Consider the following 13,378-nt stretch of genomic DNA (forward strand, 5'->3'; position numbering starts at 1 on the left):
TGTGAAGGTGGTGGCGGAATCAGGTCCTCTCGCTGCTCCCAAGTATGGACCTGCGCCTCTAGCCATGCTACAAATCCGTCGTCCACCCTCGAATGATCATCTCGCTGATAATGTGTAGGCTCCCTCAGTATAATCTGCGGATAGTCAAACTGGCGAAGTACCCGCTCTGTGGCATGATGCTCCGGAATATCGAGGCATATCATCGGGATGGAAGTGCTCCAAATCAGTCGGCCGACTGAGCAATAATCGGGCAGGCCAACTATCAAGTCATCGATGTATGACGTCTAGATGAACTATCAAATAATAACATAAAAGTGAGTATTCGCAACACAAGTGAATTTATAACAAGTAAGTTAGGTACATATTTACCTGTGCGGCCTCTAGCATATCCAACACATCCCTGACAAGGGGGAGATTATGTTGAGCATCGATGGTTTGGTAGTTTCCATGCCGGAGAACCCACTTCCTAGCTAGAGGGAGTAACGAAGGTGCTACATCGGGAGGTAATGGTTGTAGAGGTGGATGCAATGGCAGGAAACTCTCCCAGGCCCAAACCTAATATATAAGGTCGATGGAAAATTTAAGAGTCATTTTGACTATATAGAATTGGAAGTAATGAACAGAGTATTCGAATATGTTGTCACCTGTAGAAGTGGTAGAAAACCACATACGTCGCTCTGGGTGCCCATGCTAGCCCGACACATACTCCTATACAGGTAAGCGAGAACAACAACACCCCAGCTGTACTGGGGTAACTCATCTAGCTGCTGAAGATGATGTAGAAATCGCATACTCACTAGATTTCCTGAAGTGTTCGGGAACAAGACACCCCCAAAAAGAAGGAGCAGCGCCAACCTCGTGTACCGGTGAATATGTAGATCCTCTGTCTTGCCGGTGTTGTCGGGGTGCAATACCTCCAAATGCTGTCTAATAGCTGTCACAGAAATGCGACTGCCCCTAAAGCTGTAGCCTCACCCTATGGCCTGAAACCAGTGAACTCCTGCAGCAAGTCCAAATACTGGGCACGCGTCATAGGTCTCATATACTGAGGCAGTGCAACAACCAGTCCATCAGCAGGCAGCTCATATAAAACCTGAACATCCTGAAGCATGTTGGTGGCCTCGCCAATGGGTAGGTGGAAAGTGTACGTCTCCAGTCGCCACTGCTCTATCAACGCCGTGATCAAAGACCAGTTGAGCTGCAGTCGCCCAATCTCAAAAATCCTATAGAAGCCCATATCACGCAGGCGCTGGACTATGTGGGAATGAAAACCTCTCTCCCTGATAAAGTCCCACACGTCGTCCACTCTCCTGGCACGGAGAGTCTGCTCCACTAGCTCTCCCTCCCATACGTAGGCAAACCTATGATCGCCATGTAATACTAATATCTCATCCGAGAAAGGTCCAGGATGCACAGGCGACACATCCATGTCGTCTACTGTAAATTAAACAATATTAATTGTGTGTTAGTTTTATAATTTAAATATTTAATTATTTAATTAGACGGAGTATATATCTATGGGTTCCAGGCTCGATATTTTAGGCCCTGTAGCACCAAGCTATCCTGAATTCTTATATGTGTCAATTTCAATATATTTACAATTTTGTTTCAGCAATAATAATTAATATTTAATTATTTAATTGGACAGAGTAAATATCTATGGGTTTCAGAATCGATATTTGAGGCCCAATAGCACCAAGTTGTCCTGAATTCTTATGTGTGTCAATTTCAATATTTTTACAATTTTGTTAGTTTTATAAATTAAATAATTAATTTTTAATTGGACAGGGTATATATCTATGAGTTCCATGCTCAATATTTAATTTGATAGCATATATTAATTTGTTAGTTCTGTGTGTTTGTTTTATAAATTAATAATTAATTTTTCTGAAGTGTAATTGGATAGAGTTTGTAGTTAGTAGATACTTAAACTACAAATATTCTATGCTAAAAGGCTCTATATTTTATTATGCTAAAAGGCTCTATAATTTACTACGCTAAAAGGCTCTATATTTCACTACGCTATAAGGCTCTATATTTTACTACGCTAAAAGGGCACTATTCTTTAAGCAAATAAATAATCTAAACTAAATAAAAACAACAAACATATTTTAATAACGTAACATTCACGAAATTACATATAAAACAGTAAAAGAAATTTATGAATATTTTTATTAACAAGAAAAATTATTTCTCAACTTTTAACTATTTTTTTAAACACTAATAATTTAATCTGGATAAAAATAACATACAAATTTAATAGCAAACAAAACACAAAACAACATGGAAACACATTCAAGACAACTAATATGCATTATTATACGAGTTTCAACATAAACTAAATCGGAATACTTCGATTTATGCTTTTAGAAAAGTCGGAAAATTGAAATTTTGAGCCCAAAACGAGGAAACCACAACAATCGAAGGCTTGGGTTGTATGCGAGACCTACAATCTTTACTTTTTGTGCGATGGGTAGGGTCCACTCGAAATTTTTTTGAATCGGGGGAGGGGGGACCGCTGTTTTGTTTTTTAATAGAAGCTTTATGGTTTCTATAGTGGGAAAGAAGGGGACTTATATTTTTAATAGGTAAAACACAGTATAATACTGCGCTATGTAAAATGCAGTTGCGCTTTACTTTAACGGCTAAAATTCATTTAAAGTAAAGTGCAGTATAATACTACGTTTTAGGTAGAAAAGTATTTTTTTTAAAACTGTAGAAACATGTTTTAAGTCCAAAAACTTGCCATTTTGGTTTTAGACTCCCAAAAGTTGGGGGACTATTTGTTTTGGTAAAAAAAAATAGATTTGGCACGACGATAATATAAGTGGCAATGCATGGCAAACAATGCCCAATCAGCCTTGAGATAGATAATAAGCAGTTAACCAAATGCTCACTTATAGAATATATGTGAGATCATTTTAATGTTCTATACTTCAATACCACACAAGATGGGGGTAATTTGTGTGGTGCCCAATTTTTCGTTTAACTTGATTATAGAAGGACCTGGTTCTTCTATGTGTTCCAACTACTAATGTTGCGGAATAATAAATATAGAAATTAAAGAACACAGAGATTTTATGTGGAAAATACCTAGCTCAAAAGGTGAAAAACCCATGACCTACCTTCTAGTATGATTTTCCCAAACTCTCCACTAAAATCACTGAACCAAAAATTGCATTTACAAAAACTCTTTTCTAAACCTAGGATTAACTCTAATCCCGTTGTAGCACACAATCTCAACTGTTGCGACAACTTCAAGTTAATTCTAACTTGAAAACTCTAAGTACCTAATACAAGTGTTTCTAGATAAAGCGGAAAGGTACAATATTAAAATATATAATACAATTGAACTAGAATAAAAAGACAGACGCTTGGAACTGGTTCTTTTATCTGGTTCAAGTAGCTTCAGGATTGCACGCTTGAATCACACATAAATTGCTTGAAAAATTGCCTTGTTATTTTTCTCTCAATTCACGTTTAATTTTTGCTTATGTGCTTTACCTGTAAAAGAGAACAACAATGATATTTATGGAGTTAGTAAAAAGAGATTGACTAGAATATAGATGCTACTCTTCCTTGGTGGAAGCGTTCTAGTTGGTCTCATCCTCTAACTCTATCCATTTCTTAAGCCGTGTTTTTCTTTGTGTAAGGAGTCTTTCTCCTTATGAAACCTTTTCGATCAGGATCAAGAGATATCATTTCTGGTAAGTTACGTTAATCTTCTTCACGTGCATCTCACATGTTTGAGTTGATCACAACTGTGCTTAACAAGATTGACATGGTCTATGTATGAGTTCATATGTCAATCTTCAAAACTTCACCTTTACTTGGGCCAACAAATTCCCCCTTTTGATGATGACAAACTCTGTGTTTTTCACTCACTTAGGCTCTATCAGAACTTAGCTTATTCATCAATACAAAGTTAGAAAAATTTACTTATCATCAAGGACTAGGTTCATTAGGTTATAAATATCACTTATTCAGAATATATAAAGCACAATACCTCTTACCTCTTTTTGCATCATCGAAAAGTTGCATAAACAAAGTGTGATTCCCAGAATATTAACATTTACTCATGGCCACTGGGGCAACTGCAAGTGCAATCATGGATTAATCATCAGTAATCAAGGAAACACATTCAAACTATCAAGGAAATATTAACAATCAACAAGATCAAAAACAGTAGATTTCATTGATATGAGATATGTTGCTACCACAATCCACAAAAAGAAAGAAAAAAATATTCAAAACATGAGCAAAAGAAAGAGAAATCCCTAATCTGGGTCACTGGTGGTACTAGACAGGTTCAAGAGATGAAGGCTAGAAGTCCTAAGGCTTGGGAGAGCTAGAGGGTTAGTTTTGGGCTTGAAGAAGGTTCAACATATTTTGAAGAATGCCATCTAATTTTCCTTGGTGAGCTCAGTTCTGAGAGCATCCCTCTCAGATTCAACCTCTGCTAAGCGAGCCTTCAGCCTAGCTATATCAGCATCCTTGGCCCCACTCTCCTGCACTAGAGCTGTGACTTTGCTATTTATAGGTGTCTTCTTGGATGAACCAGGTTCATTAGGAATGGCAGTGACCTCATAGTCACAAGCAATCAAAGTGTTGATTCCAACGTGATCATTGCTTGTAGCCATTTCCCACTTATTCAGAGGAACCTTACATTGATCAAGCACAGTAGTCAGAATAAACCCATAAGGAGTAGCATGGGCTTTGGAGCCATTGATAACCCTGCACAGTAGCTTGATAATAAATGCAGGCCAGTTGATCGGCCTTCCCCTTTCAAGACACTCCATCAATACCAAGTCCATATAGTTAGCAATGTGCCTTCTTTCCTGCCTAGGCAGCAAGTAGTTGTTGACAAATTCAAACAGAACTTTGTGTTGTAGCTTAATTTCACTCTTATGAACAACGTTGGCCTCATTCACTTCTGAGACATCATAGAATCTCCTGGTGATTGCAAGGGTAGTAGGAAGGGAGTACAAACTTGGCCATCTTTGCCTTGTGTAGTTATCATATCCCTCAGTAGGGATGTCAAGAATCTCACCCAGCTTCTCTGCATCGAAGGTCACTTGAACCCCTTTCACTTGGCTGGTAACTCTGTCATCCTTGACCTCTGCATTGGATATGAATTCAATGATCTTATTGCTGGCCAACCTATCATCCAACTGAAGGACCATGTCCTTCCAGCCCTGAGCAGCTAAAACATCAACCAATCAAACCATCCCTGGTTTCACCAAATCCTTCAGAAGTCTACCCTTCAAGATTTTTCTCTTGCCAAACTTGGCCAGCTTGTCTTGTTCATCATCAGATTCACTCTCTTCTTCACCACTCCATTGCTCCTCCTCAATAATTCTAACTTGTTTGTTTTTCACTGCATACCTTGTCCTCTTGGCCAATGAAGGTTTAGCAGTCTCAGACACAGATGAAGACTTCTTGGAAGAAGTCTTGGTCTTTTTGGGCTTGGGGGTCTGAACCTCCACAGTTGTATGTTCCTCCTGATGGACCTGTTCCATCTCCTAAACATCAATAGCCTCATAGGACTCTGCAACCTTAGCTTTTCCTTTATCCATCCTCTTATTCTTGCTTTCAGCCAAAACTTTTTGTAATTCACTCTCACTCTGTTTCACCATACTTCTTGTGGCTCTCCCCTTTGGCAAGGGAATTTCAGTAGTTGTTGGGGAATTAGCCTTTCTTTTCTAGGTATTCTTTGTAGTGCTGGGAACCTTAGGTATTAGTGTTCTCCTTTTCTTGGGATTATAACTAGCACCTACTTTCTTCAGAAGGTCTGCTAGGGTTTCTTCAATAGATGAACCGGGTTTATCCACATGAAAACTTAAATTTACCAAACCCTCAGTAGTCTCCCCTGATCCACTTCCCCCTGTTTTCTTGTCACTTTCTCCTATAATTTCATCCTCAAGCCCACAAATTGCTGGTCTAACCATCTTAGAGGTGGGTGACGAATCAATCACTTCTATCCATGTTCCCCTTACATCATAGTTTGCACCCTCACTCTCTTTATCTTTTACATTTTTATTTTTACCTCCTCTTCTTCTCAACTCAAGCATTTCATATTGCTAACAGTCCCAACAAGAAGAAAACTATTTTCTACACTTTCAACCAAAACGGAACGTACCTCAGAAAGGGAACTCTGAATCTTCTCAGAATTAGAAGATCGTTGCTTCCCCCTTACTTGCAGAATTGAAGGAATCGTCTAAGTGTTCAGATTCTTGGGCTTGGCTATCCTTCAATTGTATGTTCAATCTTTTTGATAGTGCACTTGTAGCCACAGTTTTACGAGCGAGCATCTTAACATGTCTCCTCCTAGGATATAGGCTGGGGGGTTGTACTAGGTTGAAGAGGTGTGGAGGAATCAGAAGAGGTAGGTTGTGGAGGAGTGCCTGGGTTATCTTGAGGGTTCGACATTGTGACTGATTCTTTGGCTTTTGGAAGATAGCACAGTTGAGATTGAAAGAAATTTTAACAGTTTTGGAATAATGAGGGTGGCAGAAGGTGATGATGGGTTTTTAAAGAGAGAAACTTAAGAAAATGACTAGCAATAGCTTTTTGCAGTCAACTAGAAGTCCAATCAACGTGAAATTTCAGGTTGAATGAGCGGTTAAGCTTCCCTAGATTTTAGGCAATTTATGTGGTGAGAATTCTAGTAGAGACACAACTGGTTCAAAAAATAAATGGATAGGATTTTCTGATGTTTTTGGACATAAGTAGGACTTAGCTCGTTATTTAAATATTTATATTTCTAATTGTGTAGAGTATAGAAAACATACCTCGTTATTCAGATGAACCAATACTGATTAACCAGGTTCTTCATTTAGAATCTTCTTGATCATGCCTCTATTTTCCAAAGAAGAGAAATTTGTTAGAGATCAGTGAGTCATATCAACACATGTCACAGGAGTATACTATTTACAGTATGAAACTGAGTAAAAATTAATCTAGATATTTACACAAGTTCCAGATTTCCTAGCAATTTTTTTTTCTCATTGTGCATTCTTAGCTGATCCCATTAGGTGATCTTAATCATCCCTAATCTAACATGTTCCTTTAAAAGCTTTCACTACTCAGTGCTTTAGTAAAAATGTCAGCAATCTACTTATCAGTAGCACAAAATTCTATAGTAATCAATCATTTCTCATAGTTGTCCCTTAAGAAGTGATGCCTAACGTCTATGTGCTTAGTCCTCTTATCAACTGGGTTCTTAGTCATACTAATAGCACTAGTGTTATCACAAAAAATAGGGATGCAACCAACTTCAATGCCAAAATCTATCAGCTGCTGTTTGATCCACAACAGTTGAGCACAACAAGAGGTAGCAGCAACATACTCAGCCTCAGCAGTGGATAAGGCCACTGAATTCTACTTTTTAGTGGCCCGTGATACCAGACATGAAGAAAGAAAATGAGTCATACCTAAGGTGCTTTTCCTATCCATAAGGAAACCTGCATAGTCAGCATCACCATATCCTACTACATTAAAGTTACTACTTTTAGGGTACCAAAGGCAAAGGTCAGTAGTGCCCTTCAAATATCTCAGTATCCTCTTGACAACAGTCAAGTAGGATTCCTTAGGATTTTCTTAAAAACGAGCACAAAGCCCTACACTGAAGACAATATCAGGTCTGCTAGTAGTAAGATACAAAAGTGAACCAATCATACCCCTATACAACTTCTGATCAACAGATGAACCAGGTTCATCTATGTCTAATTTAGTAGCTACTGCAATGGGTGTGTCTATTTACTTTGATTCATCCATTTTAAACTTCTTAATCAACTCTTTTGCATATTTTTGCTAATGGATTATGGTTCCATTTGGGTTTGTTTGATCTGTAAGCCTAAGAAGAAGTTAAGTTCACCCATCATACTCATTTCAAATTCACTCCCCATTAATTTAGCAAGTTCCTTACTAAGTTTTTCAATGGTTGCCCCAAAAATTATGTCATCAACATATATTTGTACTACTAGTAGATCCTTACCTTTTTCCCTCAAGAATAGAGTGATGTCAATCTTACCTCTTTTGTATCCATGTTCAAGCAGGAATTTGGATAGGCGTTCATACCATGCTCTAGGAGCCTGGTTGAGTCCATATAGGGCCTTGTCCAGTTTGTATACATGATCTGGACACTCATTGCTTTCAAACCCTGGAGGTTGTTTGACAAAGACTTCTTCCTTTAAGTAAACATTTAGGAAGACACTCTTCACATCCATTTGGTGAAGGGTAAATTCCATGTGTGTTGCAAAGGCTATGAGGAGTCTTATTGCCTCTAGTCTTGCAACTGGAGCAAAGGTATCATCATAGTCTATGCCCTCCTCTTGGCTATAACCTTGGACCACCAACCTTGCCTTGTTCCTTGTAACCGTGGACTACAAACCTTGCCTTGTTCCTTGCCTTGTTCCTTATGCATCAAGTTTGTTTATGAAGACTCATCTAGTGCCAATTACTGATATGTCCTTGGGTCTTGTGACTAGATGCCAGACTTGACTTTTTTCAAACTGATTGAGTTCATCTTGCATTGCATTCACCCAGTCTACATCCTGCAAAGCCTCAGCAACATTTTTAGGTTCAATAAGAGATAAGAATGAATCAAAATCACACATATTCTTTAATTGAGATCTAGTTTTAACTCCAGAAGTTGGGTCAGTAAGGATGTTCTCAATAGGATGAGAACTTTGATACTTGTAAGGTTTCACAACCAACTGATTTCTGTTTGGAGCTTCTCCCATGTTCTGTTTCTGCGGAACAGGCTTATGGACAGGTTCCATTTGGGAATTAGATTCACTTTTTCTTTGTTTAGTTCCCCCTATCAGGTTGCCCTGGATGGAAGAACTTGTTCCATCACTTATTCCTTATTTTGGTGCAGCTTCAGCTTGAGCTGTGACTTCACTCAATTCTTTTACCAGCCCAATAGCTTCATCTTCATGCTCTTGTCTCTTTGAAAGAATGTTAGTTTCATCAAAAACCATATGTACACTTTCTTCTCCACACAAAGTTCTTTTGTTGTACATTTTATAAGCTTTTCTATGTGAAGAATATCCCAAGAATACTCCTTCATCACTTCTGGGATCAAACTTACCTAGGGAGTCATTTCCATTATTGTGCACAAAGCACTTGCTTCCAAATGCCCTAAGATGTGATATATTTGATTTTCTCCCTTTAAGTAACTCATAAAGAGTCTTTTCTACATGAGGTCTAGTCATGCACCTATTAATGATGTAACATGCAGTATTTACAGCCTCTACCCAGAAGCTATGAGGCAGTTTACTAGAAAGAAGCATAGTCCTAGACATATCTTCAAGAGTCCTATTCTTTCTTTCAACTACTCCATTTTGTTGTGGAGTCCCAGGGGTAGAAAATTATGATATATACCATGCTCATCACAGAATTCAGCAAACTTAGCATTTTCAAATTCAGTTCCATGATCAGACCTAATTGATGCAAGCTGATTACCTAGTTGTTTATGAGTTTTTCTAACAAAGGCAGTAAACATGACAAATGCTTCATCCTTAGATGTTAAAAACAATGTCCAAGTAAACCTAGAGTAATTATCAATAAGCACCATCACATATTTCTTACCACTTCTACTTAATGTTCTCATTGGACCACAGAGATCCATATGAACCAGTTTCATCGACCTGGTCCTGCTTACCGCTTTCTTGCTTTTAAAAGAGAATCTTACCTGCTTCCCCCTTGCACAAGACTCACAAACTTTGTCTTCCTTAAACTTGATGTTAGGTAACCCTATCACCAGGTCCTTGGAGAGTAATTTGTTGAGTTGACTTAGACTTGCATGACCAAGTCTTTTGTACCATAGGAGGAGATCATTGTCCAACACACTTAAGCAAGTGAATTCATTTTCTGAAAGAGTTGACAAATCTATAATGTAAATATTGTTAACTTTTTTTCCTTGTAAAACAATCTTGTCAGTGGCAAGATTTATCACAAAATATTTGGTAGAAGTGAATGCTACCAATTTACCTCTGTCACACAGTTGTGATACACTGATTAGGCTATATTTCAAGTCATCTATCAAGTAGACATTCTAAGTGGAATGCGAGTCTGTCTTTCCTATCTTTCCAACCCCAATGATCTCACTTTTCTTACCATTTCCAAAGGAGACATTACCTCCTTTTTGGTTCTCAAGTGAAAGGAACTGGTTCTTACTTCCAGTCATATGCTTTGAGCAGCCACTATCCATGTACCATATTTGGCTACTTCTTTTCACTTGGACCTGCAAAATGAAATCAGGATTAATCTTAGGAACCCAAACTAGTTTGGATCCCTTTCTATAGGCAAAGGGGTGAATTATATTCTTTTTAGCCCATCCAAGCAAGAGTCTCCTAGGATTTTGCAAGGGAAAGGTAGCCAACCTGGGATACGTTGCGGCAAGGAATAGGAAAGTGCCTCTAGCAGATTGCCCTTTCATTTGCTTTCTTGGGCTAGGTAACCGTTAGTGGAATATCTGAGGCAATAATTTTCTGCTTTGTGGAGTCAACTCGTCTTCCCCGAAGCGCAGCCCACATATAAATTAGTGTATACATATTTTTCCCTTCAACATAGATTTTGTTCTTTTGACTGGCCTTTTCTTTTGCATTACACTCACTTTTGTAATGACCAGTCTTGCCACAGTGTGTGCATATTTTGTTCTCAAGAAGTGTGATGTACTTGCTTTTGGGATCCCACTTAGGTGTTGGGGTCCCATAGCCAAGTCCTTTCTTATTGCAACTGTGATGATCTTGTAGCCAGGATAGTGCATCAGAGGAATTATTCCATTTGCAAGTTCTATCTAGTTCATGCTTCACCTTGCCTAAATCTTCTTTTAGGACTCTTATCTGCTCATCTCTCTTGTACAGCTCATCCTTCATTTTTCCTAGATTTTCTTCTAAGGTGAGGTGTGTGTGATCAGCTTTCTTTTTACCTGTTCCTAATATTAGTTTTAAATTTTCAGATCTAAGTTCTATGACTGTGGTGTCAAGTTCAAGAACCTGGTTCTTCAACTCAGTATTTTTACTATCACTTTCACTAGCCCTGAATTCCAAATTTTTGCACTTAGCTTTTAGGATCACACATTCCCTAGACAGCTGTTCCTTCTCATTGTTTATGACTTCAGACTCATCAATGAAGTCTAGCAGTAATTCAGATAGCTTTTCTTTAGAGAAAAATTTAATCTTATCTTTGAGATGAATCACACTTACCTCTTGTTCATCATCTGATTCTCCAATGGCCATAAATGTTTGTTTATCTCCAGTTTTATCTTCTGAATCCTCATATGAACTTTCTCCCCAAGCAGCAACCATAGCCTTTATTGATCCTTTGTTCTTCTTGGGTTGAACCTGTTCCTTCTTCCTATTTCTTCGTTCAGCCCTTTCTTTCTTCCATTCAATTTCCCAGTGCGGACAATTCTTGATCATGTGGTCAGTATTACCATATTTGTAGCAGCCCTCGTTGGTCTATTTTTCAGGAGCCCTGGGTTTATTGAAGGTTGCGCCTCTTAAAGAACCCTTTCCTCTCATTAGGTACTTCTTGAAATCTCTTGTGAACATAGCCATTTCATCATCCTCTAAGTCTGTACCTTCAGCTATTCTGAGAACTAGGCTTCTTTCTTTCTTGTGTGTATCCATCTTCATGGTTTGCCTTATCAGTTCATAGTAAGTGAGATTTTCAATCATCTCATCTAACTTGAGAGTAGCAATGTTATTTGATTCCTGAATAGCAGTGATTTTACTTTCCCAAGTTACTGGCAAGACCCTTGTCAAGATTTTCTCAACCTTGTCTTCTTCAAGGATAATTCTTCCCAGAGACTTAAGTTCATTTGTTAGTGTTGTGAATCTTGTGTACATCTCTTGGATGGTTTCTCCTTCCTTCATGGTGAAATTCTCATATTGCCAACACATCAGTGTTCCCCTTGTCTTTTTACTTGAGGAGTTCCTTCATGGGCCACTTGTAGAGTGTCCCAGATCTCCTTAGCAGTAGTACAACTTTGAATTCTACTGTACTCGTCTGGACCTAGTCCACACACAAGCCATTTCTTGGCGTTGGCATTCTTTTCCCACTTCTTCAAATCTTCAGTAGTACAGTCAGATCTAGTCTTTGGTACATCCACTACTTCAACATTCTTCTTTATAGTAGTCAGGGGACCATCAGTAACAATGTCCCAAAGTTCATAATCTTCTCCTATGATGTGGTCTCTCATCCTATTCTTCCACCAGGATTAGTACTGTCTATTAAAGAATAGAGGCCTAGCAGTGGATTATACTTCCCAGTTTCTAGGTGGTGTACTCATCTTGATATGTTCCTAAGGTATTAGCCTCTACAAGGATAACCTGCTCTAATACCAATTGATGTTCTATACTTCAATACCACACAAGAGGGGGGAGGGGTGATTTGTGTGGTGCCCAATTTTTCGTTTAACCTGATTAAAGAAAGACCTGGTTCTTCTATGTGTTTCAACTACTACTGTTACGGAATAATAAATATAAAAATTAAAGAACACAGAGATTTTATATGGAAAATACCTGGCTCAAAAGGTGAAAAAACCATGACATACCATCCAGTAGGATTTTCCCAAACTCTCTACTAAAATCACTGAGCCAAAAATGTATTTACCAAAACTCTTTTGTAAACCTAGGATTAAGTCTAATCCCGTTGTAGCACACAACCTCAACTGTTGCGACAACTTCAAGTTAACTCTAACTTGAAAACTTTAAGTACCTAATAGAATTGCTTCTAGATAAAGCTGAAAGGAACAATATTAAAACAACTGCAAAAATCGAACAAGAATAAAAAGACAGACGCTTGGAACTGGTTCTTCTATCTTATTCAAGTAGCTTCAAAATTGCACACTTGAATCACACATAAATTGCTTGCAAAATTGCCTTGCTATTTTGCTCTCAATTCATGTTTAACTTCTGCTTATGTGCATTACCTGTAAAAGAGAACAACACTGATATTTATGGAGTTAGTAAAAAGAGATTGACTAGAATACAAATGCTACTCTTCCTTGGTGGAAGAGTTCTAGTTGGTTTCGTCCTCTAACTCTATCCATTTCTTACACCGTGTTTCTCTTTGTGTAAGGAGTCTTTCTCCTTATCCAATATGCAACCTTTTCGATTAGGATCAGGAGATATCATTTCAGGTAAGTTAGGTTTATCTCCTTCACGTGCATCTCACATATTTGAGTTGATCACAACCGTGCTTCACAATATGGACTTGGTCCATGTATTAGTTCATTTGTCAGTCTTCAAAACTTTTCCTTTACTTGGGCCAACACATTTGTATCGATGTCATTGGAAAAACATTCAAAGGTACCGAGATCACAAAGTGTCATCATGGGTTGATTTTTGGGCCTTTCTTCTTAGGA

The 13,378-nt window shown here is 38.2% G+C and overlaps 1 protein-coding gene across 1 annotated transcript; it reads right to left on the reverse strand.

Annotated features, from left to right (window-relative positions):
* Positions 1–8,444: 8,444 nt before the first annotated feature.
* On the reverse strand, positions 8,445–11,315 carry LOC138873620 (uncharacterized). Its single transcript, XM_070152093.1, has 5 exons — positions 11,030–11,315; positions 10,467–10,942; positions 10,221–10,249; positions 8,919–9,222; positions 8,445–8,834 (listed from the first exon to the last, which is right to left on the reverse strand). Exons 1-5 carry the CDS (start codon positions 11,313–11,315, stop codon positions 8,445–8,447), a joined length of 1,485 nt encoding a protein of 494 aa, XP_070008194.1.
* Between the last annotated feature and the right edge of the window lie 2,063 nt (positions 11,316–13,378).

Source organism: Nicotiana sylvestris, chromosome 7, assembly GCF_000393655.2.
Source record: "Nicotiana sylvestris chromosome 7, ASM39365v2, whole genome shotgun sequence".
Lineage (NCBI taxonomy): Eukaryota > Viridiplantae > Streptophyta > Magnoliopsida > Solanales > Solanaceae > Nicotiana > Nicotiana sylvestris.

Coding starts and splice junctions, on each gene's coding strand:
- LOC138873620 (XM_070152093.1), bottom strand. CDS start 11,315: ATGGTTGCTGCTTGGGGAGAAAGTTCATATGAGGATTCAGAAGATAAA. Junction 10,943..11,029: donor CAGGGCTAGTGAAAGTGATA/GTAAAAATACTG, acceptor AACTAATATTAG/GAACAGGTAAAAAGAAAGCT. Junction 10,250..10,466: donor CCTCAGATATTCCACTAACG/GTTACCTAGCCC, acceptor TTCATTTTGCAG/GTCCAAGTGAAAAGAAGTAG.